Here is a 27,205-nt window from a genome sequence, read left to right as displayed (position 1 = left end):
TAATCTTTTCAACTTCGCATTCACACGACCTTGACCTTCGCACTCTAAATGCCCCTCTGCACAACTGATGACTACACGTTGATTGTCTCGCCATTCCTTCGATCTTGCCCGGCCTCATTCTGCGCAGTATCGCATAAATTTTCGCAGTTGACTCGTGCCGCCACAGGAAGGTCTGTCGACTGATGGGCAGTGGGCGCATTGTTGTATCTCTTCTCCCATTCCACTAGAAGGGAGCGGCTGTCATGGTTCAATCCCAACTTGTTCACCCCAATGTCCAGATAACTGAAATAACGAGAGAGTTCTGCCGTGCTGCATCGAGTCAGTCTTGCTTGAGCTTCTCTTTGTCTCCAACGTGGACTGACCGGTACATAGAACTAGCCGCGGGCAAGCTAGTCAAAGATGAGCACTTCACGCTATATGAGGCCGTCAGCGCCTTGGAGGTTTGTCTTCCCTTCTCTAGGGTCCGAAGTAGGCATGACTCTGATCAGGCGACCAGATCGGTGATCCGAAGATGGACAGTGGGTGTACCGCTTTCGACGCGGAAAGCGATGAGGAGTTCGACCCTGCCAGGAGCGTATCCGCGGAGGAGATAATATGGTTGATGGATCAGTTGATGTATCGCGAGGTAAGCAATTCTGTCTTGAGGTATGGAACGATGGTGTGACTTCCGACAGGTGGCATGGCATATGGGATACCCTCTGTCCCAGACTCTCTTTACATCCATACACATTGAACGACTCCTCTGGCCCCAACCAAAACAATTCTCTGACGCTTGCTTTTGGAGAGATCGTCCCAGTACCAAAGATGTGCCTTCACTGCTACATGCCGTTTTTCAGGCCTATTGTGTTGGCTTGATCAAATCTTGTGACCTAGTTCTCTCAATGGTGGCGAGCCAGCATTTTTACGAGGTAGGGTCCGCAGGAATTGCCGTTCTTGTTCTACAGCTGACGATGTGTAGGAGGAGGACTTCGCGCCACAGATATACAATCGGCCTCTTCTACATGACTTCTCCATTGGAGAGGTGATGGACTCGTTGCAGGATGCACGTGCCTTTCTACAAAATAGTAACCTCCCGCAGCCCTTGAAAGGAGCATTGACGGACAGGGTGGACGGACGATCTGCTTTCCTGCTGCTACTGCACAGTTGCGAGCTCCTCGAACGACCTGCCAACTCAACTCTGGAAAGAACTCTGGCTCTGATCAAGGCAATTGAAGAGACATCCATTCTCGGTCGCCCAACCCCAACTGTTTCTTTCACTTTGAAGTTGCAACGGGGTCTGGCAAGCAGTGTGCCTCCAAGACCGATGATAGTTATTGAGAAGGAGAAAGCCTTTTCTTTCTTCCGTCAGCTCGTTACGGACATTACCACGGCATTTCAGTTGCTTGACATAACGTCCAGCAGTGACCTCCTCGTTGCTTATCAGATGTTCATGGCGCAGACGTCGCAACCTGCGGTGTATGCTCGAGCCTTCCTACAGTCCTTCTTGAACATTGATAACGCGGTGCTGGGGCGATATGCCATCAACGACTTCGTCAGTGAGGACATTCACTCCCTTACACTTCCTACCGCTCTGTCTTTTGGGAGCAGCAACAGCGAAATTGAAGACATTCCAGATCACCAGCACATTGATCTCCTCGCTAAAGTGGATCTTTTTCTGAATCGCTGCGGACAGTCATTCCTTAATTTTTTTAGGACATACTGTCTGAACCGCTGTCGGGTACGACGCTCAATGTGTCACGCAGCTCTTGAGTGGGATCAGATTCAAGCGGAGGCCGAGGACCTGGACGCGTTTATACAATCGCTCCTGGTTGAGCAGCCCGTTCCTTACCCCAATGGCGAGGAACCCACCTTTTCATACTCCTTCAGCAGTTGGGTATATCACTACAAGCTGATACAACTTCGCACCATCCTTCAGATGGGATTTGAACTTTCCGTGTATGCTCCGCACGAATTTGCCGAGATGTACTGGTATCTCTCCTTTCTATCCAACTCGCACCTCTCTCACCTCGAAAGAATCAGCTTCTTTGTGTCCTCGAGTCGACATGTGGATGCACGCCGGCGAGACGAGGTAGAAGTTACTCTGAAGCGATTGTACCACCATTTCACTTGGCTCAAGGCCACAGAGGCTCTCGCAAAAGCTCTGCACCGCGTCTTCGTCATCATCCAACGCCATGGTCATCTTCACAAGCCTTCACCCGCGTACGCATCAGACCGCTTACGGTACGAGCTGAGGATGCGACCGTTTCTCAACCTCTCCATTCCCGAACCCGTCGACTTTGATGTGGCTCAGCAGTCCTGCTCGTTACAGGATCTACCTGATGCGTCTGTCCTCGATCAGGCAACCAATTTGGTACAGACCGCAAGAAAAGCATGGGAGGAAGTTTTGAGGAACGGCTGGGAGTCCACGCCTCCCCGGCTCGCGGATCCCAAACCTGGAACTGGGGCAGCAGGGAGAGTCAAAGCAGTCGCACCGATAGTAGATGGCGAATGGACACAAGACGTGCGAAACTCTATGAAGTCATGTATAGGCACGGCGATTGCGATAGCTTCACTAAGCAAAGCTCTACAAGCCACGGGCAAAAGTACCACAGGCGGCGGCATCTCGAGTCTGAAGGTGGAAATTCCGCCAGTCGGTGATCGCGATCGCTGGCATGTAGCATGGCCTGTACCCAAGATTTCCAGCTGAGGTTGGAGGCGACCAAGCAGTAAATACCATACAATTGAACACATTCGACGACTCTCATCATAGATGATTTCATGATTGCTGTGAAATTGCCATCATTGTGAGAGAAGTGACGGCTCGACCTCGACGGATCCGCAGGCTGACCGCATCCACTGGTCGCAGTCTCCAACTTGTCTGGTGAACAATTTTTTCCCCGCAAATATTTATTTCTCACCAAAAGATTTCCACGTCCACAATCCTGGGCGGTTTCCTACTCCCTCTAACGCTTCGCTCTTTTGTCATGGCGTCTGCATACAAATCAGCACTGCGGTCAGGCGACGCTTCTGACTCCGATGAAAGTGGCTCAGTCTCATCCGCAGGAAGCAGCGCAACCCTGCGCGCTGAATCCTCGAGCGGAGAAGAAAGTGTCCCAAGCAAGAAAAATGTCAACGAACTCTCTCAACTGCCTCGCGAGATTCGGAATCGAGTCTTGATGCTCACTTCTCGTGGCGTCTCATACAGGTATGTTCCGGCAGCTCACGTTCTTCTATGGCTTGTCACTAACGTGCCTAGACACCGGCATCTTCTCAATGACCTTCATTCCTTGCTTCCTCACACTTACAAAGATACAAAACTCGATACAAAATCGTCCAACAACTACAACTCCGCCCTCAACGGCCTGGCTGATCTTCATTCCTGCAATTACGTCTTCTTCTTGGAAGCGCGGAAACATGGTCAAGACCTGTATCTATGGCTCGCGCGTGCGCCCAACGGACCCACGGTCAAATTCAGCGTTACCAATTTACACACAATGGCTGAGCTCGGCTTTGGAGGAAATTGCTTAAAAGGTGGGAGAGGCATCGTTGTCTTTGACAAGAGTTTCGATGAAGAGATCCCAGGCCAGGAGTATCGCTCGCTGTTACGGGAGATGTTTCGTGGTGTCTTCTGTGTTCCCCCAAAGGGTATCCGCGCCATGAAACCATTCGTTGACCGTGTCATTGGTATTTACGGGCTTGACGGAAAGATTTGGATTCGTGTGTATGAGATCCGTGAGTCCGCACCAGACAAGGCCGACAAGGAGCGTGTCCAAGGAGATGACGTCTCTCTGGTTGAGATCGGGCCTCGTTTTGTCCTCACGCCGGTCGTCATCCAGGAAGGCAGCTTTGGTGGTCCGGTCATATTCGAAAATAAACAGTTCGTGAGCCCTAATGCTCTGCGGGCCGAGACGAGGATGCGCAGGGCCAACAGATACGCGAGTCGAAGAGGTGGTGCGGAAGAGCTGGCTGTCAAGAAGAAAACCCTGAGTCTAAATACAGGAGCGAAGAGAAAGAGATCTGCACTCGACAACGCGAAGCTGTTTGGCTGAGTGAGAGAGTTTGCGACTTTGGCAACATGCCGGCGACAAGATAAGCTCGCCTCAGACCTCCCACAGTACCTTCTCTGGCACCATCCCTGGCACCCCCGAGAAGGACCAGATCGATGGGATGTGGATAATATGGACGGACTCAGCAAACTTATCACAGTACAATCCCCATGTATCCGTGCTCAGAGCTCTCTCAAGTGCCATGAGTATTCCTGGCCATTTTTAAAGCTCACGATGCGCCAAAAGCACTCTTCCGGTCGCCACAAGCTACTACAAAAATTCAAAATCGCTCTTCGTTTGGTGAGTCAAACTTCTGTCAGAAGTAAGCAATCACAAACAAGCACTCCTTGTCGTCCTTGGCTAAAGGACTGTCGGGCGCTAGGGCCGTCGAGACTATGTCCCTCGTACAAGAGAACTCCCTTACTACTACACGACTAAACGGAAGAAGGCGACTCGGGAATGGATGTACGATCTCACAAGGACTACCAGCCCAGGCAAAAATTGGCGCTGGTGATACCTTTTGGAAGCCATTCATTTTGGGTTCAGGGAGCGTGAGAAGCTGCCCACAAGATTATTGTCAGACATGAATTTCTCCATCAAGCCAAATGCGATGGTTTCCAAATGCAGACGATTCCTAAGAGCACGGATCGAGCCAGCGGCCTCAACAGACCGAGTGATACCTAGACGCGCCTACCCAGCCTGAGCAAGTTCTCCCACGACTGGATTCTGCCAAGCGACTTCATCATTGAGTGCAGTTCCGAGGAGATTTTCTGTTGGAAGGACCATTTGCGGGCAGAGGTCGAGGTATATTCTGACATCTCGTTTGACCGAGTCAAGGTGTCGAATGTCCATGGATCGATCATCTTGATGTAGTGGTCAATTTGAGTTGTACCGACTCACTATTTGAGAAATGTCACTTTAATGTCACTTTATATTCCTTGGTAGTTTCTCTATCGAAAACTGTCATTGCCCCTTGTTTGATACCGACAAGTAAATGTATTCGAGACCTCTTTAGATGAAGTACAACGATGTCAACCGGTGAATGAAGCATCCTTTAGTGTCTATGTGCTTGAACTCTACAGTAACTTCGGTGCCCGCTAAATCCGCCCTTATTAGCCGGAATTTTTTAAAATGGTGCAAAGAGGTTCGGAAATGCTTTATTACCATAACGTTAGTGAAGTCGGGCTCGGGTCAAGAGTTATGGGTGCTGGCGACCGGACGTCAACGGACCAAATCACGGAAATTGGGAATACTGAGGTAAGCGATTCCGCAAACGGAGGGCTGTACTCGAGGATAGTAATCGAATCAGGAAAGCGGCTAGCCTGATTCGGCCATTGTCTCGAGTGGGGGCCACGCAGGTAAACCTGGGATATCTACATATGCCTATTGTTCAGTAAGTTTGACTAATTTGATGGAGTATTTCTGATGGTGCAGGTCGCTACCGTACGTACGCCATCGTTGACGACTGATTGTTAAGCAGGTTTCCCCCGAAGGCTCAATAATAGGCGAAGAAAGGGCAGCGACAGTATCCATGTATATAACCATGGTGTTCCAGCATCCGGGAGTAACACACATGCAATCTTCTTGATAGTCTGAAGAGAGGTCGTTTGAGATCAAGCATAAATTATACAACTTACCCGAAACAAGCCTCTTTGCGCTGTTGCCTTTCCCTTTTCACCCTAAGTAAGCTAGAGTGAAAGCGGCTAACAGGATGCCAATCAAGTCACCGTTGACGATCGTGCTAGGAACAGCCAATGTAAGAACACCAAGGGGAGGGCTTGATCACATGCTCATCAAACATGACTAGGTTGGAGACAGCTCTCGGGACAAAACTGTCCGTTACGATGCACTGAATGAAGTGAACGCTTACCTCGATGCATTCTACGAGCGTGGCGGACGTCAAATTGATACTGCCCGTTCCTACTCGCCAGAGGCCCATGGCTCGTCAGAGGAGAGACTGGGCGCAGTCGAGGCGGGGACGCGATTCTCAATCGCCACCAAGGTGTTGTCCCTGACACCGGGTAGCCACTCGAAGGAAAAGATCAAGGAAAACATCGACACGTCGTTGTCACTGTTGAAGATACCCAAGATTGATATCGAATACCTGCACTTGCCGGACAGGGCCACATCTTTCGAGGAGGCGCTCGCGGCTGTCAACGAAGCATATACACAGGGGAAGTTCGAACGCTTTGGTTTGTCCAACTACACAGCGGAGGAGGTGGACAAGATTGTCCAGATTTGCGAAGAAAAGGGTTTCGTCAAGCCGAGCGTGTATCAGGGACAGTATAATCCCATCATCAGAAGCGGGGAGAAGGAACTCTTCCCGGTCTTGCGAAAGCACGGTATCGCCTTCTATGCTTGGAGGTGCGCTACTCCCTAACGGCCTCCAGCCCCGAGATTTTCAGAGCTGATATTCAGAACAGTCCCGCAGCCGGTGGATTTTTCGCTGGAAATCACAGGCATGTTCAACCTGGCGCCCGATATGACTCGTCGGTAAGTTTTTCTTTGTTTGATGGCTATCACCGTAAATAGATTGCTGCATGGACCTGCTCCAGCTGACCGGGTATTATAGACTTGGGCTGGTAAAGTCTACGCATCTGTGTATCTGAAACCCAACATCGAAGCCGCCACAGACCGTGCCATCGGACTTGTAGCCAAACACGGCATCAACGGCCACGCTGCAGCGTTGAGGTGGACCGTGTACCACAGCACGCTCAAAGAAGAGTTTGGGGATGCGGTGATCATTGCTGCCTCCAGCGTCGCTCAGCTGAATTGCAACATTGACATGATTGAGCAAGGGCCCCTGCCTGGTGAGGTTGTCGACGCCATGGAGACCCTGTATAAGGAGGTTGAGGGAACAGAGTTCCCCTACCATTTGTAGAGCCTTGCAAGTCAAAGTGTCAAAGTATTAGATAGCAAGCTATACTGGTCAAAAAGACATGTTGGGACATCCAAGCATCACAGCATCTTGTACTGTAAAATAAAAGTACTGTGTGCCCACAAGTGAGGGGGAGAACGAAAGATGTTGTTTTTAAGGTCCAGCCTTGTCTTGACTCATCGGGCTCATCCTAGATCGTGACCGCCAAGCCCCAGACCGCTTTCTTGTCGTCGACTCCAACCTGCGTATAAACATCCTCCCTTACAACGTTCTGTTCCTCGATTCTTCTTTTTTCCTCTCCTCACCCATCGAGCACGGAATGAGAACGCGTTATACTTCCATCTGTCTTCGCCATGATGGAAGCGACGCAGGCTCGCCGCGCTCCACGACAGAGCGGGTTTGGGCGCTTTGATACCTCTCCTTCGCACGTGTACTCGCAGTTGAGACTTGTCTTGGATAACCCCAATGCCGGGGTCTCAATTTGTTGAGACCATCAGAGTGATAGCAGCAGCAGCAGCACCACTGCTGCTCCTTGTATGCCCTAGTCCGCATATATACAGTTCGATTTCCACCAGACACTGTGTGTAACTCCCACCCTGCGGTCGTTCACAGAGCTTGTGCTGACAATCTAGACATAGAATCATGGCACTACAACACCTCGCTCCAGAACTTCTCGTTCGCATTTTCGAATCCCTCTCCTCCGTGTCCGATATTATCAGCCTGTCGCTGACCTGTCACTATTGCTACGACGTCCTCCCCAAATCGCAAAAGCTGGCACTCTTCTTCACCACAATAGATGAAACAGACGGACCAGTCGAAGATATCATACAACTCTTGACCCAGAACAACAATCAAATGCTGCATATTCGGCGATCTCCGCCTCTATCTTTTGCCTTGCTCTCGCAAGTCACGGCTGTCGCTTGCGTGGCACGGCGCTACCTCGATCTGTTCCCCGGATTCAAGTGGCTGGAGGCGGAAAGCGTCAACCGCCGAGTTTTAGACCGCCGCGAAGCTCGTCGACTACGTCGAGCAGTCTATAGGCTGTGGAGCTATGCCAAAGCATTTCACCAATTTCCTTATCGCACCACACGCACCGACGCAACAGCCACCACCGAACGACTGCAGCTTCTGCGTACCTGGTCGAACGACGAACTCTTTGAGCTGGAGGATTTCCGCGGTTTGCTCGAACAATTGCTTGCCACTGAAATCTGTCCTACCGACGGAGAGGTGTATTCGCGGATTCCCGAAGATGCACAAAAGTTCCATCTGTCGTTGCAGTATCCTTACCTTCGTCCCGTCTCATCCACTCCGCAGGCATACGACGATCTTTTCCACAGTTCCCGTAACTCTGATAGTGATTTGCACAAGCCGACTGTCCAGGAACTTCGGATCAGGCATATGCAAGGATGGGGTAGTGACCTGCAGAATTTCTATCTGATCCAGTCGTTCTTGAAATTCACACCAGCGCAGATCTTGTGGCTGTTCGACAATGCAGTGTGCCGCGCAGACGTGGAACGATTCATCGAGCAACAGACCCATGATCCGTGCTTCTTTGACAGTGGATCCATGTTTTTCCAAGACTGGGTCACAGTATTGCATACACGAGGTGTCGATGTGCAACAAGCACGCGAAGCCATCTGGCAGGAGAAGGCGGGTGTCGTGGTCACCGCAAGAGAGGGTTTAGACCGTACAGCTTGAGAGGACAACACAGACGCAAAAATTGAGTTGTGTAATTCGCAATGTCGACCTCTGAAAGACCAGGGAAAAGAATGCCATATATATATCCAATACTACGAGAAGAATCAATTTGTTCGATCAGACAACAAGTCTTCAATGCTACAAAGTTCATGTAAAGCTGGTATACGAGATTGACAGAGATCTTTCCAACCCGCCTCCGTATATTGACTATCTCTGGCGTAATACATGGCCAACTCTCTGGCATCAATCGTTCCTCGGATCGTGAAATTTCCCAGTGAACACTTTGTCATGGGGACAGCGTCATTCTTTGCACGTTGCCAGTGATGGCAATTGTGATCTAAAGCCTGGCTCGACCCGTTTGCTCTGGGGTTGAAAACTCAAACCCAGGATATCCGTCGCTGATTTCCTTGTCGCAGATGGCGAAATAGGGCGCAACGCCACCGAACCAGAACAACGGCCGCACCGTCTTGCCCTCGAGATTCGCACCCACGTACCACGAGCGGGTTTCCTTTGCGCCCTCGGGTAGGACCGTGGCGTTGAAGACGGCTTCCACCTGCTCGGTCCAGTGCCTCGCCGAGTCCTCCTTCGTTTCGATGCGCTCGTAGCCATGCGACCGCATAAAGGAGAGCGTCTTGCCGATCCAGTCGACGGTGTTGTCGATGATGATTGGGATGTTCGCAAACGGTGCCTGGGGCCCGGACACCATGAACAGGTTGGGGAAGCCCGGCGTGGTGATACCGTAGGCGGTGGCCATGTCCTTGTTCAACTGTTCCGCGAGCTGCTGGTGCTGGCTGCCGCGCAGGTCGATTTGCGCCAGCGTTCCAGTGATGGCGTCGAAGCCCACGGCGAAGATGATCATGTCGAATTCAAACTCCTTTGTGCCGGTGCGCAGGCCAGTTGGAGTGATCTCCTGGATCGGGTCGTTCTTGACATCAACCAGGTGAACATTGTCTCGATTGAAGGTCTCGTAGTAGAAGTGGCCAAGGGGAGGCCGCTTCGATAGAATAGTGTAATGCGGACACAGCAGCTCTGCGGTTTCTTTGTCCTTGACAATTGATCGAATCTTGTTGCGGACGAACTCGGCTGCCATTTCGTTACACTTGGGATCGGTCAGCATGTCGGCAAATGTTTCGAAGATGAATCGAAATCCACCAATTTCCCAGCCGTAATCCAGCACCCTCTGCATCTCGGCCTCGGTCGCCAGATCGGTGGACTTGAGCGTGGCGTCGACAAAGTCCATCCCGAAACTTTGTTTTCTGGCCCGGTTCACCACCGTTTCATATTCACGTCTCAGCGCGACCTGCTGATCCTGGGTAAGTGGATAATTGCGCGATGGGAGCACATAATTGGGCGTGCGTTGGAAGACCGTCAGAGATTTGGCGTTGTGCGCGACAATGGGAATGACCTGGACCGCGGTGGCGCCGGTGCCCACGACAGCCACACGTTTGCCCGTGAAGTCGACTTTGTGTTTCGGCCAGAGCCCCGTCTGGTACCATTCGCCTTTGAACGATTCGAGCCCGGGGAAAGGAGGCTTCAGTGGAGTGGCGAGGGGCCCCGTCGCGGTTACCAAGTAGGTGGAAGTGTATGTGTCGCCCTTTGATGTCGTGACCCTCCACACGTTCTTGGCCTCATCCCAATGAGCTGCCGTGACCTTTGTGTTGAATTCGATCTTCTTGCGCAGACCGAGATGGTCGGTGACTCGGTTGAGATAAACCTCCACCTCGGGCTGGGTGGGAAAGCGCTCCTTCCAGTCCCAGTCCAGGCCCAACTCTTCCAAGAAGGTGATGATATACACCCAGCTTTCGCTGTCCGTCCTGGCCCCGGGGTACCTGTTCCAGTACCATGTGCCGCCGACGCCAGATCCTGCTTCGAATGCTTTGGCGGACAGACCACGTTTGCCCAGTTCGTGAAGCATGCGGATGCCACCAAACCCTGCGCCGATGACCAGCACATCGTAGTCGACCCCCGCGTCACCTGTCGTCTCGGTGGCGTTCGTATTGGCCGCTGCCATGATTCTTGTTCTATAGTAGTGAAAAGATGTCTGGATGGAAGCGTCAAGAGTCAGGGTCAATCTCCTGCGTATAATGGCAAAAAATATGTGGAACAAGATACCTGACTCGCCTGGGAGCACCGAATTTATCTGAATCGTCTCAACAGCGGGCACAGCCGAGGATAAATACAGCCATTGCGGAGTAATCCCATGACCCGGGGCAGGGGGTGTCCTATTGCTCAGTGGTATAGCCTTGCCTCCATCCGGGGGGGGGGGGAGGATACTCATGCTGCTCCACTTCCCCGCACTTCTCTCGCCGACTCCATCAGGACTAGTTGGTGTGAAAGGACCGTGCTGACAAACATTCCGCTCAGAACAGGGGCCAGAGACGCCAGGTTACATGACAAAACATGACTCAGGCGAGGCAAGAGCAGGCTCGCCGGAATGACTTGGCGTGATAGGGCATCCCCCTCGCGGTAGGAGGGAAGCCTGAGGGAGGACAAGGACGCATGTTCCAAAGAACTCGGTAAAGAGAATGGTCGCCGGGTGCTCCAACCCCGCAACAACGGGTGTCTCGGTCTCCATCTGTCTTGGGGAGGGGCTCAGATAGAGAAGCTTTCGAGGGGGAAAGCATCTGGTGGCATCGCGTATCCTGACGGCTGACAAGCCTGGGTCTTTGGTGACTTGATAGAGATATGTCCGGTATGTCCGCTCCGAGCTTGGCGTAGATCAGCCTCTCATTCCTCTTGGCACAGAAATGCGCGTTTCCGCCCCTCCTCTCGCTAGAAGGTCAGCGGAAGGAAGCAGTCAGCAACCATGTACAGGACGTATGCCCGACAGCAATGATTGGATGGTCAGTCTCACTGTAAACAGAGCTGAGTCATCGGCCACACCACTCGCAGGTGGTATGTACAGAAACGATCACCGAGGCGAAAGCCTGACATCCACATCTGGCGGGTTGCATGCGCAGAAGACGACCTCGCCAGAGTGTGCTGAGCTGAGACGCAGACGCAACACTTCTTCTCACGTGCCTGACCTGACTTGTCGAAATTGACCGTTTCCATGGCACTGCCACCTCGAAAAGCAGACTGAGTCGGAGGGCACGCACTCCTTACAGATCGTCCATGGCCTCACGTGGCCCAGAGATCAGAGGGATCCATTCCAACCTTTAGTCGTGAGCGTGGCGAACGTCTGAAGGACCAAGCTCACCAGCAGTGGACCAAGCCCACATTCACCGAGCATGAGGTAAACCACGAGTCGCTATTGTGCAACATCAAAATTCGCAGCGCGGTTGCAATGGAAGAAATGTGCCTGAGATGGCTTGCACTCCTCCCAGGAATATCGTTGACCACGGCCGACGCTGGCAACATTGAAAGTTCGTTGGATCACAGCTCGGCATTTCGGTTCCTTTGCGGCTACGGGGATGTTGTGCTAACGTAAAACAACCATTGATCTCTACTGAGTACACTTCGAGCAGACCAATTCTGCCTGTGCAGTATCTTTGTATCATCCTGCGACATGTCACTCCCTGTGAAACGCGAAGAGTACGAATGGAAACCTTGAGAGGTAGTCTTCGATTACAGAACAGAGCAAAGAAATGCAACTGTCCCGTGTGACCCAAACCACTGTAGCCCACCGACGAACCGTATGAATCATGATCACATTCAATCCATCGTCACCCAGGTCATGCGCAAGTATGAAAACGCCGAGCTCCTGATAATCACTGATGTTTGTACTGATATGTTTAACAGCACTTGTTGCCTTTGGCATCTGGAGCACCCGAAGGGGTCATGTCGATCTTCACACCGCCAGTTGGTGCCTGCGCTGCATCGCCACTGTCGAGGGCTTTACTCGAAACGATGCGGTAGATTTCTTCCCAAAAGTCAGCACCAGCGGTCAGAGCCTTGCTACCGGACCTCACCTGTCAGGATATTCTGGAACGCCAGTTCGACGTTGCTGGCATCCAGCGCAGAGGTCTCAATGAATGAGAGATTGTTTTCACCTGCGACCAGATCAGTGGAATGGACTTAGCCACGGAACCGAAAGGACACCCACTGGCAAATTGTTTGGCTTCTTCTGTAGGGACAGCCCGTAGGTGCCGTAGATCACTCTTATTCCCGACCAGCATTATGACAATGTTGGCATCCGCATGATCCCGCAGCTCTTTCAACCATCTCGTAACATTGTCATAGGTTTGATGTTTGCTAATATCGTAGACGAGGAGGGCGCCGACTGCTCCTCGGTAGTAGGCAGACGTGATGGCACGATATCTCTCCTGTCCTGCGGTGTCCCAAATTTGTGCCTTGATGGTCTTTGTATCAACTTGGATGGATCTGGTTGCAAACTCGACCCCGATGGTGGATTTCGAGTCAAGGTTGAATTCGTTGCGAGTGAAACGACTCAGCAAGTTCGATTTACCGACGCCTGAGTCTCCGATCAGAACGACCTTGAAGAGAAAGTCGTACTCGTCGTTGGCCATGATCAGCGGTGTTTGGGGCGACCCGCGATCAGACACTAAAAGATCAGGGGCTGTAATGGAAGACTCAGTCGTGTTCAGTACGTGATTGACGCACTGACAGGCGATTGAGACTCTTGTTATCGGCCTTGAATCCGACTGAAAGTGGTGTTATTGAGGCCCACACGGAAGTTGGATGATGGGTTGGGAGGACAATCAACAGGGCGCAGCCTGGAACTTATCTTGGCACACACGTGATCAGGCATGGAATCTGACCACTTGCCATACGCACACACTGTCAACGGTACTAACGCTGCTTCATTGTGGTCCCAATCGTTCCTGGCTCCATCTCCGCTCGCCACTCTAGACTGACGCTGAAATGGTCATGAAAGCATCTGCTAATTTTCGCTGCCCAGGAAAACCCGTCATCGTGTTTTGCACAGGTCTCTGCTCGGAATTCATAACTGACTTATAGTCCAAAATTCATATAAATTGACATACTGTCGCATTTCAGCGCCGCGGACGGTAGGTCAAGATGTCCGATGCCAGCGATGGTGTAACCACGACGGTTGAGGAGCCAGAGTACATAGTCGAGAGGATTCTCTACCAGGACGACCGAACAGGCAAACCTCTATTTCTCGTCAAATGGGAAGGGTATGGTGACGAGGAATGTACTTGGGAACCCGCCGAGCATTTTACGGACCAGAGAACCTTGGACGATTGGGAGCGCCAGCGCGCGGCTCAGGATTTCCTGGACGAAGAAGAGCTTGCTATGGTTCAAGCGCGAATGAAGGATTTTCAAGACGCAACAGCACGAAAGAAGCGACAGGAGGCACTGAGGCGTATGTCCAAGCGGACTTTATCCAGACGATCATCCAGTCGGACGCCAAAATCTGAGTCGCCAGAGTCTCCATCTTCAGCGAAAAGATCACGATCGTCTCATCCGAACCCCGCAGACCAACCAGGACGCAAGCGACCACGAGCATCTCGTTCGCCAACTATCAAGGACGAAGCTTCACAGGGCTCCGAAGTGGTAGATGCAACTCCTGCGCAGCGGCGACATCCACAAAATTCTACAGAGAAGGACGCAGCCTCCGCCCAGTCAACATTAAGCCAAGAAAAAGCAGCTATACCTCTAGCAACAACGGGCGACTTGAGAAATCCCAATTCGCCGCCTTCTCCCCTGGCGCTGGCGCATGGCGACACTGTTCCACACCGAAGCTCCGACGCACACCGGACTGAAGCGTATGTTCAGATGAGTCCAGCAGCACCTAATAAGACAAAAACAATTGTCAACCCAACCCTCGGACCCCAACACAATAAGCAAGGAGGAGCAAATACAATGACTGTTAGGAAGAAGCTAGGCAATACCCATGCATCACCATTAGCTGCAAATGCGGAACACGGCAAGGCAGGGAAGAGGTTCAAAAGTATGAGACACATGCATAATTATACCAAAATGGCACGCCGAGAACGTACACCAGACATCTCTAAGCTCGATCTCATAGAAGCTGATGCATGGCCCCTACCCGGACGAATTGAACCCTCATTGAAAATTCAAGACGATGCTCCAAGACATAAACGGGATAATTCACCTCTTTTTCTTCCAGAGGACAATAACGTTGTGCTGCCCCAGGCCGAAGATCAGCAGACGAGAAAAGGGAATGCTACGGGCCCTAATCAATACCTGCCTAGCGGTCAATCACCACAGGCCATGGCAGCGTCACTCAGCAGTTCAACGGCACCCTCGACACCGCAGCATCCTCATGTGAATCAGGGCTCGTCGAGGCAGTCTCGAAAAGATATCTTGACTGAGACGCAACCTTCCAGTGTCAGGACCAAGTCACGCGGTTTGACACCGCCTGGGCCGTCAACGAACGCATTTGCAGAGAGACGGCCGTCGCCGTCACGGCCTCGCACGAATTGTGCAACCTCTTCTCAGGCGGTTAGGTCTGATGCCCCGGTCAAGGCCCCAACATCCATTAGCATGTCAACGGTTCAACAACAATCCCAGGATGTTTCTTACAACCATGGTCCTTCCAAAGAGCCCATGACTTCCAGCCTTGGCCGAATGCCCTCAAGTGGCACAGATCACGGAACGATGTCCGAACTTAAGATATCCCTTCGCTTTGGGGGGCTTGTCGTGGGTGTTGTGAGTTTGGTTGGGATGCCGGGGTGGTTGATTAACAAACTTCACAAACTTCGGGGTGTCGCAAGAGACTGGCAGGAACACTTATTGACCATGGAGTTCAAGAACAAGTTCGTTATGAAGGCAAGAGGTTTTTCTGACTTCACTACAAGGGTATGTAAGTTACTTTGTCATTGAACTGTTCCCCATACTAACACTCGAAGCTGCATTGGAAACAACATGGGACGTTCTCGATCCGGGGTGATGGTGCGAAACAACGAGATATAGAACAGCTAGGCAAGCACTTGAAGGACAACGACTTGGTTGCCGTCTGGGAATATCCTACACCTGGGGATACCCTTATCCTGATTATGTACTCGAGTCCACCTCCTAGATGGGCAGGTATTGATGAAGGGCCCGTCGGCAAGTCTGCATTCCCTCTGAAAGTTGTTGTGCGAAATAAGCTTGCTGGGTTCTCTATGGAGACCGGTTCAGCAAGGACCGAGTATGTCCCACGCTTGAATGCCGAACGAGATACAAATTTACCAATAGACAAGCCCAAATCCTCACAGCCTGCACTTCGACTCTCCACAAGAGAGAATGCAGGCGTGGACACACAGACGCCAGCGGAACAGGTCGTAACAACAACAACACCGATGACAACGCCGGCAAAGGAGCACACAGGTTTAGTGGATTCTTATATACAGAGCCCAGTCAAAGCTCCAACGCCAGCACCGAAATCAGCAACACCAACGCGAAGGGAAGGTGAAAGTCCCGCGCAAGACGCATCTGTACATCCGGAAGAAAACGCTCTCATCAAACCCGCACCAGGGCGACTGTCGTTTTCAGCGGATTTTGCACAGTTGTTTGGCGACGTTAACGTGAAGAAATCTGGGCGCAAAGCACGGGTAATGATCTGCTTTGGGGGATCGAACCCGGTCGAAGCCGAAGCTGTCAAACAATGGCTACAGCAACATTTGAATCCGCGTCGGATTTTCATTGACACAGCGAAGGACGACTGGGAGGAGTTTCGGGATGGCCTTTCCGACGAGATTGCCGCTATACTATTCCACGAGCGGCACAGAGCATATTGCGATCTTTTCGAGTTCTTCAAAGTCCTCCGATGTCAATATGTTTTCTGTCATGAGCTCTTGTTCTCGTCCCCGTTGCCAGGTCTCCAACTGGAAAACGCCGAAGCCAAACAGCGAAGTCCTCTGAGGAGGCTCTTCCCACGAGGAACGGCCTTGTGTATCACGGAAGACGCCCTGGTTTGCCATCCGGAAGAGGTGACGTGGATAATGCGCTGGTTCGAAGAGCAATCAGGGAACAGACCGTTAAGTTGGAGGCTCGGCTTACCCCCAGACATTTCTGGCTGGCTCTTGCGGAAGAGAAACGAATCCCCTGGACTTGAACCAAAGTAGTTGATTTCCCTCTTACAAACCATTCGCGGGGCTGACCCTCTCTAGGTATGATGGCATCATTGGATCCGTAAATCGACTAAACTTGCGATCCTCGCACGCCTCATGGAACAGCCAGATTCCCAACCCTGATGAATTTACTCATTCTCAACCCTGGGACCGGAGTTTCGAACTCATCCAGTCACCGTCGGCATTACCCGGCCCTGGGACTTGGAACGACGCTGAGTTCGATAAAGAGTCCTTGAAGGCGCGGGACAAGCTGCTACTAGAATGGTTTGTCGCGTGGGCAGCAGGGAACTCCCATAACCATCGTCACTTCATATATCTGGATTCGACGCCTCGCAACAACAAAACAGAAAATCGTTCGTGGCACATTGACTTCCGAGACATTAAATCGTTTGTCATGGAAGAAAGGAGGCGCTTGCACGAAGAGGAGGAGAAGAAGAAGAAGAAGAAGAAGAAGAAGAAGCGAGAAGAAGAGAGGTTGCGAGAGAGCGAGAAGAGACAGGCTTCGGTTTCCTTCTGAATCCTAGGGTTTTCGTGGGAGGAGCCGGGCCTATTATCCCTTGCTCCAACAGGTATTTGCTATGAATGCTTCCTTGCATCCGATGCCGTATCCTTGCCAGCCAGAGAGCTGTGTCATCCTGGGACTTGGGATGAGAGCAAGGTAATGAAGACATCGGTCACAAGAGGCGTCCTGGTTTGTCCGTCATATCTACTTTCTCGCAGGGTCAATCTTGTATACTAGCAGCGATCAATCTACTTTGTGATTTGGGGGCAAGCAGCCACACGACCTTTGCAATGCCATGTACTTTTATGGCGCACCCAGCGGCAAAAGACTCAAAAAGCTTTGGATTCTTAGGTGGGGATTATGAAGTTACGTCTTTTTTCTAATTCAATGACATTAACGGCCGTCCAAAATCTGGGTTTTCTGTTCGGTTTCGAATACCATATCCAATTATCGTAGATTTCCTGTGACTTCCCTCTCCTTTTTTGGTATATTGTGGTCCTCCGGCTTAGAGATCCCAGCTGTCTGTTAGCTAGCTACACAAGAGAAAGGAGAAGTCATGCGGATAGTAAAATGTTTTCAACGTCAGACACGTTGATACTATGTATCTTCGAGCTGATACTGAGAATTTCTCGCAATCAGCGACTTATAGTAATCCACCAAGACCTCTGGTTTCGGTACGATGCGCCACTCCATTCTAGTGAGAAACTCCAGTTCGAGCAGCGCAAGTTCCTTCATACTCACACCTCCCACCCGGGCATATGTCTTGTTAGTCCAGAAAGAGTCGCTCAGGCCTTTGCTCGCGACCGTGGCGCTCGTGATGAGGAATCGATGTACGGTGAGGGAACTGATGGTGAAAGCCGGATAAAGCGCACATAGACGGTCGATATAGTAGACGACGCTCAGCAATATAGGAGGAGATAAAGTAGCGTGAGTCGTCAAGCGTTGGAGATAGTCCAAAACTGAGATGCCCGGAGGGGCTCGTGAGTGAAATCGGGTGAGCTGGCCTTCTCGTAGCGGAATTGCGTCGTTGTAGCGGATGAGCTCCATGAGCATTGAGGATATTAACACCACCAAATCCCGCGTGTTACAAGTCTCATATCGCAGTGGCATGATTCGCACAGGTGGGGCATCCGGACGTGCCTTTTTCACTGGAGAGTGTTGTGCGCTCTGCGTCTCTTCTGACTCGGGTCCGTTTGCGTGGATTTCAGGTTCAGGAGGGGCTTCAGCGGCCACCCTCTTGGTCTGGCCTGAATTTGTACCGCCCTCCGACTTGGGGAGATTTACAGCTGTGCCATCACGTCTCTTCGCGGCTGAGGGGAGGGGAGCTGTCTTGGCTGGTTGGTCCTCGCCTTCGGATAGTTGCAGGCCTGCAATGGTACTGGTTGGGGTCTTTTCAGCTTTCTGTTCGTTTGGAGGTGAGTATTGTGTAGCGGCATCAACCATCTTCACGCGGGGCTGAGGCCGAGGGGAGTATTTGTAGCGATCGAGAGACCGCGTGCTGGGTATCCTGCGGGGCTTCGGAAAGTCCAGATCGTAGGAGGGAGGGCGTTTTCGGGTGGTATTGGCCTGTTCGACGGTGGCAGTTCGAGGGTGGACAGGCTTGATCATCGAGTGATCATGCTGTGATCGACTCGAGGAGGAGTAGACACTAACACCCGAGTTGCGGGCGGTTGTCGGTGGGAGATTAGGGGATGGGGATGTTGCTAGCATATTCAAAGAAGCTCAACATCGGAAGGGGAGCCCGTCGCTGCGAGCTGTTGTTCATGTGCATATGATGTATCGCATGGGTTAGCCACCGGAAGTCAGTCAAGAGTGCGGCGGCGGCGAGGGTGCCGAGAGCAGAGGCTGCGAGAAACAATGGGCGTTGGGTTCGAGAGTCTGGGAGTGCATGAGGTCAAGGTAGAAAACTTTTAAATAACCATATAGCTTGAGAATAAGTCTATTTCGGGGTGGAAGAGGACGAAGAATGATGCGGGCGAAGTGCATGTGTGGGAATTAATATAACAAAACTGTATCTGAGACTATGGGCAAATGGGGGGATCAGCTCATGGAATGATGGGAACCCAGCAAGAGATCGGCGTTGGCACGAGGCGAGGCCAAAGAAGCGCATTTGTCCAGATTTTCCCAGCCCGGGAAACCTTTCGGGGCACTTCGCTAGGCACTGACTAGGGTGCTAGGGCACCAGGGCCTGCTTGGAGGGCTAGTGGCCTGTACCAATGATGGGTGCAGTTCATTTGCGTAAAATTGGGCCCGTCTGACCGAGGCTCGCCTTTCGTGCCGCTATAGCCCTTGAAGCCTCTGCAGCTAGGCCACCCCGTCAGACTGAGGTTTTTTCCCTCCTTCTTGTAAAGTCGAAGGATGTGCACCAACACATCCGATCCGGAATATTAAACCGTTGAGATTCTATTGTGTCAGTGGGTGTCAGGGAGATCACTTTTCCTTCTCGCCATCCTCGGACTGGCCAGAGTATAAGTCGGTCCTGGTCGCCAATTACCTCCTCAGCCTTTCTCCGCTTCCAGGAAACCTCATCCGATCCAAACGATTTCTGCCACACCGTCCCCCACACATTCGCCCCTAACCTTACGACAACACCTGTCCCGTCAGAAGTTGTTGCTCGCGTGGCTGATTGCAAGTATACCGAGTCCTCAGCAGCTGACGGCCCTGTTGTTCATGTCCTTCTTCTCCATCGCATGGCATCGCTCGGGCTTGCAAGATCTGCGTTGCAGGATCTCGCTGCTGCAGACCAGTTTTCAGCCCAGTTGCAAGCCTTGAAAAGAATCAAATACGACCTGACGGGGCACGTCTCGCGCAAAGTCGAATACATCCAGAATGGCTTCATTCCCCAGCTCGCGAAGATTTTGGCCGATGCAGCTGCTCAGCTGGCCACTCTGAATGCAGGCGACGCACATCCCGAGGAGGTGGAGTTGGTGACTACCCAGGCTGCCCAGATCCTTTGTGTCATTGCCCACGGTCAGAGCGCCCTATCTTTCGCCTGCCTTATGCAATACTAATCCTGCTGAACAACAGAGGGACCCTCTTTTGTACAACCATTGCTTGAAACCGATGTCTTGCAAAGACTGGTGTCATTCCTTCTTCGACGACTCGCCCCAAGAACCCTTCTTGCGATCCTCAAGTGTCTGAATGCCGTCGCTGATAACCTGCCTCCCGCGTCCCTGGGTAATTGGCCGCAAAGTTCGAAACTTGCCGATCTACTGTATTCAAAGAGATATATACAATGCTTTGGAAACATAATTGGAGGTGCTAATCTCACCCTGACATCTCAACAGGCATGTGATGCTGTTCTGGCTCTTCTGTGTAAGACCTTGACGCTCGAGGCGCAGAAACGTGCGTTGAGCGAAACTGGTGTCTTGACCTTGCTTTCGTCCCGGTTGGCATCGTTTGTGGTCGCAGAAGGGCTCGTTCCACCTCGCTTAGAGCTTTTCGATGGCGATGGTAGTATTCCGACTGGTCTCCCCGAGCCAGCGCCACCGACTGCACACCTTTCCCCGGTTTTGGAGGCGCTATGTGTGTTGATAGAGGGCTCCAAAGCACGGACGAAGGCTTTCTTGACAGATCCTACTATGAGGACTGTGCTCCCCGACCTTAGGGACGACTTCTCACCCTCGGATATTCGACGCGCGCCATGGGGAGCCAGCTATTTTTCTGGCGCTGCAGTCCCGCGCTCACGCTTACATGGGCCTTTCGATTCCCTTCTCCCGGTTGCACCAATATCTGAAAAGACCAACGCTGCTCAGCCCGGCTTCCCTCCACTAAGCTCGGTCACGGCTATGCCCAAGCGCCGACCATCCTTTCTCCCAACGACGACGGGGGTGCCAAGCCTGAATCTGACTCAAGACACTGTCGAGGATGTTGATGAGAGCGCGGTCGTCTCGTGGCTGTTATATGTCGTACGAGAGTCGCGTGGAAGACGCCGTCTTCTAGCCGCGAGATTACTCGTCAATCTTCACAGCCTTCACTTCGTTAAAAAGGACCGTGGTTCATCTTTTTCGTCCTTGTTGGTTCCGCTCATAACGCGGATGCTGGACCCAGATCTGGCGCAATTTGACGCATCGTATCAACCCAGCAGGATGCAACTATGTTCTGGCATGCATTGCACACAAGCTGTCCCTGCAGTACTAGCTGCGCTTATCATGGACGATCCCGAGATGCAGAAAGTGGCTGTCGAAGGCAAAGCCATTGTCAATCTGTCCATTGGTCTGAAATCAAGCTTTGAAGGCCCGGCGACTCGCAAATTATCGCCCTGGCGTCCACACAGACCGGGTAAGGTGGAGATGGAAGCAGTAATGCTAGGTAGAAGCATTGGTCCTGGTGGGCCAACATGGGCAGCCAGAAAGGAGATGCAATATCGAGAAGGATGTCTGAAAGCGCTGGCAGCTCTTGCACCATTCGAGGAGGACTACCGCGAACGAATCTGCAATGAGGGTGTTTTGCCATACATCATTCAGGCCTTGGAGCCTCATGAGGCGCAAGTTGGGGCAAACCAGGAGATCGAGATGACAGGAAACTCTGCATCCGTGATATTGGCGGCATGCGCAGCTGTAAGAGCTTTGGGAAGATCGGTTCGGGCACTACGCACGAAGCTCATCGAGGCAGAGGTTGCCAAACCGATTCTGAAGCTGATGAATTCGACGAATCCAGAGCTGAGGATTGCGGCCACCAAGGTTCTGACCAACTTAGCTATGGACTTCAGTGCGGTCAAAGAGAGCGTTGGGGAATCAACAGTGGTGAAGAAGTTGTGCGAGCAGGCCCATTCGGCCAGTGTTCGGCTTCGGCATGAATCACTATGGGCACTCAAACAGCTTGTGCTCAACGCCAGCAAGAAGCTCAAGCAGGAAGTCGTGGACGAGTTGGGATGTAGTTGGATCAAGCTTCTAATCAAGACGGACCCCATCGATATACCGGAGGGCGAGGTGATTGGACTTGTGGAGAGAGACTACCCTCAAATCACCACATACAGACGTTCTGGTGCTTCAGCAGACAATCCCCAAGACATTGTCATGGGCGAGGATTCAACGCAGGATGGCGAGAACGAGGAAGACACAAGCGGAGTTTCCGAGACGACAGCCGAGCATACGGGTGGATTTGACACCAAGCATAGCGTGGACGATGACATTCAGATTCAAGCACAACTACTCGATCTCCTTCGAAACCTTTTCTGTGGCGAGAATGCTTCTGACCTGGTTAAATACGTCATAGATGAAATGGGACAGGACGACTTTTTCCGGATAATGCTCGATCGATTACGGCCACGGACACTGGCTGGACCTACGCGGAAGGAGAACTACACGACACCACCACCCAACACGATTGTCGTCAAGGTTTTATTTGTCTTGGTGCATATCGCTGCCTGCGACCCAAAGTGGCGGAATGTGATAGCCTCACAACACGCACTGCTCAAGCAGATCCTGGCCTTCTGCAACCACGCAGATCGAGACATCCGGTCAACTTGCTGTTGGATCGCCATCAACTTGACGTACGAGGACGACGCCAACGATCGAGCGGGGTGCAGGCACCGAGCTATCGAGTTGCAAAAGGTCGGCTTCGTCTCACACCTGAGAAAGATGGAGACGGACCTTGACCTGGACGTGCGAGAGCGGGCAAAGACGGCGCTGCATCTGATGACGAACCTGAAGTTGCTAGCATAGAACAGACATCGTTTTTGGCGGTAGATATCCAAAGGAGCACTTTGTAGCAATATGAACAAGACATTTTGTCTGGGCGACCCGCGTGAACTTCTCAACACTATATACATATAGCTCTTTTGATTCTGTACAGGGAGTACACGACAAATCTGCATCTATATTCTAGCTCGGTCTTGGACATAGAGCCAGCCGATCAAGACTGTCTGTGTTCAAAGCCAAGGGTCGTCCCACAACCCAGTGCTCGCAGATCTCCCGCCGAGCGCAAAGTTTGAACAGTAAGTGCGCAAGACACCCACTCATAGTCGGACGGTACTTTCTCCAGGCTGTCGATGCTGGTTTCAGTGGAGCCACAGCATGGCTGGGCCCCTTACGATGGACATCCGTGTCGCCTACGGAGAGCACAATCCACACTCAATGCGCCTTTGGACGCACAAAACGGGCTTCGCGTCTGGGTAGACATGGCTCCGGTCGTTGAGTGTAGCTGGGATGGTTGTCGTGTCCTCGATCCGACATGATCCTACGTCAGCTTCGTATCGGTCGTGGCCGGAGTGGTCGCAGTGAAAGGCGGGTCGTGTGACAACAATGTGTCTTGTTCTATAGCTGAGACTGTGCATAAGCGCTGTTGTTGTCTACCGTTGTAAGCGTCTCATTCTACTGGCCGTTCGTACGTGGCCACGACTCGATCGAACCATGTGGATCCGCTGGGATATGCCCAGTTGCTGTAGAGGAATGTGCGGAAAATGCGACGGTAGTCTTTCCAGCTGATTGAAGTGGTCCAGCCCTTGTCCCTAGAGATGTTGACATGGTCGGCAAGACGGTGCTGATACCAAATCGATTTGGGCGAAACGTCCTTCCGTTCTTCTTCAAAAGCCCCCAGGAAGTAGAGCCACGCGTGCGCCTCGTGGTACTGCCGTTTTTCATTGTCGCTGGCAACAATCAAGATCTGGTTCATGACAGCTCTCAAATGTCTCAGGATCTCAGGCGAGGAGTCCCGAATGTCTTTGCCGTTGATTTTCGTCTCGTGGCCCAAGACGCGGACGTAGTACAGTAGTCCCAGCGCCAGCGCAATCTGCGTCAGTCTTTGGGCAGGTTTAAGAGCTGGCTGCGTCCTCTTTCGATGCGAGGACGAACGATTACCACCTCGAAGATCGAAGTAGATCTGGAGAAGTTTCGACATGGTGTACTCACTCTGCGTCGCAAACCAGGCAAACGCAAGCTGTCTGTGCTCCAGCGGACCCCATGCTGCGTCAGGCACTTGCATTCCGTCTTCGCAGTATGCGGCCTGGTGGAGCGAGTTGATGAATATCTCCCGCAACTCAGGCAATTCTATTGTAGCATTGATATTTACGTAGGCGGCTTCGGGTATAGGAGGTAGGACATATTCGGCAGTGGCCCATATTGGCTGGACAATCGTTTTGTACCAGTCTGGATCGAAGTAGGTGGGCCGCATAAACTTGGTGGCGTCATCACAATCGGCATTGATAGCTTGTATAATCATCAAGTGGTCGACAACACCGTCATTGAAGCCTTGCATGATGCTTCGAGCTAAGACCTTGCCGTGAACTGATACTGAGGTTTTGTTTTCCGAGAAGACAGCCGCGCGAAACAACCAGAAGACGTGGCTAATGAGGCTTGGCTCTCGAAGCAGGACACTTTGGCCGTCAATGCTGGGCAACTCATCAAGGGACTTTCGTAACAACTGTGAGCTCTTGGTGGTATAGACCAGAGCCTCACGGCTGATTTTGAGTCGATTTTCCTCGGGCATTAGGGGGCCCATATTGCTTAGGAAACTAGCAATGCAGGCCATGGCCTGCCCTTCGGAAGTCAAGCTGCTCGCTGCCGTACCCCAATCTTGTCGAGCCGTCTGCGCGGGTAGCCAAGTGCTATCTTGGAGGACGTTGATCGGCCCATGGGAGCTACCGTAGAGGCGACGGAAGAAGGTGTTGTAGTATATACTTGGGTACAGCGCCTCCCGCATGAATGTCAAGCACTGGTTCACAAGTGGTGTGATGACGATAGGTAGCATGGCAAATGGATCGGAGTTGCCATTGAGCACCAGCGGTGGAGGAGGCGAAAGCTGTCTTTCTTCATCGGATGAAGACTCGGAGTGAGAGCTCACGTTGGAGGTACTTGGACGGTTAGTCTTCCGTCGTAAGTCTAGCCTGTAAAGAGCTTGTTTTCGAGGAACGGGATGTGGAACGGGACGCTTCGAAGCATGGTTCGACTTCGCGGTCTTGCTCGCCGCCTGTACAGCGTTAAGGCGACCAATGCGCGCAGCATGTGAGCGACGTTCTTTGGCACTTATGCCAACACCCTCCCCGATCTCGTCTGTGCCCGCGTGGAAGACGAACTTGAGGTCATCCTCGGCCATGGCAGACTCTGGAATTTGTTGAAGGGCAGGTCACTGTCCTCCCAAGTCATGGATGATTTCGTATCAGGGTTGTTGGCTGCTGCACAGGTCTGCAAGGCCCACAAGCGTCTCAGTGGGGTATGGAGCATATATGTGCTATCGGAGAGGGGTCCCAACCGGCAGGACGAAGCACCCGATATTCCCAGGTTAAAAGAAGAGTGTGCAGACTCGGGAGCGCTGGTTGCGCAAGGGCGAGACTCCGGCGAGGAGTTGCGCCATTGTTACCGGATCAGAGCCTATTTGCTTTTTGGCTGTGGCAATTCGCGGCGGACGCGGGTCGTCGTGAGTAGGTGTGATGGTGTTGAAGATTTTTCAACCGGTAGGATTCGTAGTGTGGGCATGGGCATACATGCATCCGAGCCGTCTGCGCTGCGTGGAATGTTCATAGTGCGGAAGCATAGCTGGGGGATTATGGAATCAAAAGGCTCATTTTCCGACACCTCAGAGAGGGAGGTGGGCATAGGTTCGGTTCTCACAGTCTTCCATGATAAAGTTGAAATAGAAGAAATCATTGGACAGAACGAGTACCCCGTAACTCGTGAAATACTCGACCAATCAAGCGCCACCATCGACATCACTTTGTTTGCAGGCTCGGCGTGTTTCTGCCAAACGCCCGAGGCGGCATCTTGTTGACAAGCCGGTCCCTTTCAAGCCGTCCTCGCTACCTTGTAAACAACTCACCCGAGTACGAGTACAACAGTGCACAACAATCACTTCTATCATGACTTCGTCCGACAGAGGCTATTCTCGGTCTACGCTGCGAAAGATCCTCAGGGCTCACTCCAGGAAGAGGGTGGCCACAGAAGTCGATCCATTGGTCTATCTCAACTACATTCTGTTCATAGAGGAGTTCGTCCCACTGGTACCTCTGCGAAAATCTAACAGCTGACACTGGAATTTGGTGCAGGCTTATGCAGACTGCGACTCGCAGAGCACTCTCGGACAACAATAAAAATGTCACCGCGAAAGACATCAGGAAAGCCACCATAGTACGCTACGAGCCTTGTGGAAGCTGGGAAAATGCGAGACAGAATACTGATTGTTGTGGTAGACAACTTTACGTCGATTCAAAGGTTGAACCACCAAATCCAGGGCGACAGCACAACACTCTCGAGATAACACACAGTGGTTACATCCTGCGCTCCCGTCATCTTCGAACCCAATGGGACGAGCACCCTCAAGACCTGCCGCGCAAGAGCATATGAAGACGGTGAACAGAGACCAGGAAGGGTCAAGAAGCGAAATGGAAGACAAGCCCAGTTAGGCATAAGCGGGGGAGTTGGTGGAAGACCCAGACACATCTGCAGTGTCACGAAGCTCGTGGACATAATGGTCGAAAGAAAACAGCCTACGCTCTAGGCAGGCTCTGTCTGCGAACCTAACCCGGATCCTACCTGCAAGTAGGTATCCTCGGGCGTGCGACGGAAAGATTGGTTTTGATTGCGATTCTCTTCAGCTGCTAAGCCATTGAAGAGGTATACTGTCCTAGGCGCCTGGGTAGCCTGTCCTACGGGTACCGACTGCTCAAATTGGGTCAGCCCAGAGCAAGACCGATCACCCAGCTCCCCCGCTCTAAGAAGAATGAGTCACAACGTTGCTGTCGGACGCTCTGTGAGCTAACCAGGCACGTAAGATAGGGCGAGTCTACCTCGTATGCACGCTTTTGGCGTGCTACGTCCACTCCAGTTGGCGTGAATATAGAGACGTATGAGTCACCCCATACCATTGAAAAGTCATAATTGAAAGACATGGAACACCTGGAAACCATGTACAGATCACTTGTAAACTACGAGGTACAGCCTCATCTCGTAGGAAAAGACTCTGGAGCCTCGTGAATGCGCAGCCTGATCGAATAGTTCGGAGACTGTTGCTTGGCAGCCAAAGCAAAGTAATTAGAAACTGCTCGGAGTTCACGTGCGACTCACCCCGAGCGTGCCGCTTTTATAACCACTCACCTGCCCCTCTAGGATTTACCTTCACACTCACCTCGCTCACCTTCACACTCACCTCGCTCACCTTCACACTCACC

The 27,205-nt window shown here is 52.1% G+C and overlaps 10 protein-coding genes across 10 annotated transcripts; 6 read left to right on the top strand and 4 right to left on the bottom strand.

Moving 5' to 3' along the window:
* Nucleotides 1–242: 242 nt before the first annotated feature.
* Z517_05867 (uncharacterized protein) lies at nt 243–2,686 on the top strand (the record flags this gene model as incomplete). Its single annotated transcript, XM_013427609.1, has 5 exons — nt 243–318; nt 373–440; nt 497–625; nt 675–908; nt 959–2,686. 5 exons carry the CDS (start codon nt 243–245, stop codon nt 2,684–2,686), a joined length of 2,235 nt encoding a protein of 744 aa, XP_013283063.1.
* A 277-nt stretch (nt 2,687–2,963) lies between these two features.
* On the top strand, nt 2,964–4,028 carry Z517_05866 (uncharacterized protein; the record flags this gene model as incomplete). Its single annotated transcript, XM_013427608.1, has 2 exons — nt 2,964–3,184; nt 3,236–4,028. 2 exons carry the CDS (start codon nt 2,964–2,966, stop codon nt 4,026–4,028), a joined length of 1,014 nt encoding a protein of 337 aa, XP_013283062.1.
* A 1,708-nt stretch (nt 4,029–5,736) lies between these two features.
* On the top strand, nt 5,737–6,906 carry Z517_05865 (uncharacterized protein; the record flags this gene model as incomplete). The annotated part of the gene is made up of 4 exons (XM_013427607.1): nt 5,737–5,781; nt 5,833–6,389; nt 6,449–6,518; nt 6,598–6,906. The coding sequence occupies 4 exons, from the start codon at nt 5,737–5,739 to the stop codon at nt 6,904–6,906; spliced, it is 981 nt and encodes a 326-aa protein (XP_013283061.1).
* A 639-nt stretch (nt 6,907–7,545) lies between these two features.
* On the top strand, nt 7,546–8,601 carry Z517_05864 (uncharacterized protein; the record flags this gene model as incomplete). The annotated part of the gene is made up of 1 exon (XM_013427606.1): nt 7,546–8,601. The coding sequence occupies one exon, from the start codon at nt 7,546–7,548 to the stop codon at nt 8,599–8,601; it is 1,056 nt and encodes a 351-aa protein (XP_013283060.1).
* A 337-nt stretch (nt 8,602–8,938) lies between these two features.
* Z517_05863 (uncharacterized protein) lies at nt 8,939–10,612 on the bottom strand (the record flags this gene model as incomplete). The annotated part of the gene is made up of 1 exon (XM_013427605.1): nt 8,939–10,612. The coding sequence occupies one exon, from the start codon at nt 10,610–10,612 to the stop codon at nt 8,939–8,941; it is 1,674 nt and encodes a 557-aa protein (XP_013283059.1).
* Nucleotides 10,613–12,335: 1,723 nt separating this feature from the next.
* Z517_05862 (uncharacterized protein) lies at nt 12,336–13,070 on the bottom strand (the record flags this gene model as incomplete). The annotated part of the gene is made up of 3 exons (XM_013427604.1): nt 12,336–12,463; nt 12,513–12,593; nt 12,647–13,070. 3 exons carry the CDS (start codon nt 13,068–13,070, stop codon nt 12,336–12,338), a joined length of 633 nt encoding a protein of 210 aa, XP_013283058.1.
* A 511-nt stretch (nt 13,071–13,581) lies between these two features.
* Nucleotides 13,582–17,118, top strand: Z517_05861 (uncharacterized protein; the record flags this gene model as incomplete). Its single annotated transcript, XM_013427603.1, has 3 exons — nt 13,582–15,348; nt 15,399–16,591; nt 16,641–17,118. The coding sequence occupies 3 exons, from the start codon at nt 13,582–13,584 to the stop codon at nt 17,116–17,118; spliced, it is 3,438 nt and encodes a 1,145-aa protein (XP_013283057.1).
* Nucleotides 17,119–17,700: 582 nt separating this feature from the next.
* Nucleotides 17,701–18,813, bottom strand: Z517_05860 (uncharacterized protein; the record flags this gene model as incomplete). The annotated part of the gene is made up of 1 exon (XM_013427602.1): nt 17,701–18,813. One exon carries the CDS (start codon nt 18,811–18,813, stop codon nt 17,701–17,703), a length of 1,113 nt encoding a protein of 370 aa, XP_013283056.1.
* A 980-nt stretch (nt 18,814–19,793) lies between these two features.
* Nucleotides 19,794–22,769, top strand: Z517_05859 (uncharacterized protein; the record flags this gene model as incomplete). Its single annotated transcript, XM_013427601.1, has 2 exons — nt 19,794–20,073; nt 20,131–22,769. 2 exons carry the CDS (start codon nt 19,794–19,796, stop codon nt 22,767–22,769), a joined length of 2,919 nt encoding a protein of 972 aa, XP_013283055.1.
* A 643-nt stretch (nt 22,770–23,412) lies between these two features.
* On the bottom strand, nt 23,413–25,137 carry Z517_05858 (uncharacterized protein; the record flags this gene model as incomplete). The annotated part of the gene is made up of 1 exon (XM_013427600.1): nt 23,413–25,137. The coding sequence occupies one exon, from the start codon at nt 25,135–25,137 to the stop codon at nt 23,413–23,415; it is 1,725 nt and encodes a 574-aa protein (XP_013283054.1).
* Between the last annotated feature and the right edge of the window lie 2,068 nt (nt 25,138–27,205).

This window comes from Fonsecaea pedrosoi (assembly GCF_000835455.1).
Source record: "Fonsecaea pedrosoi CBS 271.37 unplaced genomic scaffold supercont1.4, whole genome shotgun sequence".
Lineage (NCBI taxonomy): Eukaryota > Fungi > Ascomycota > Eurotiomycetes > Chaetothyriales > Herpotrichiellaceae > Fonsecaea > Fonsecaea pedrosoi.
The sequence above is the reverse complement of the archived record's forward strand: the minus strand, read 5'-3'. Positions and strand labels throughout refer to the sequence as shown.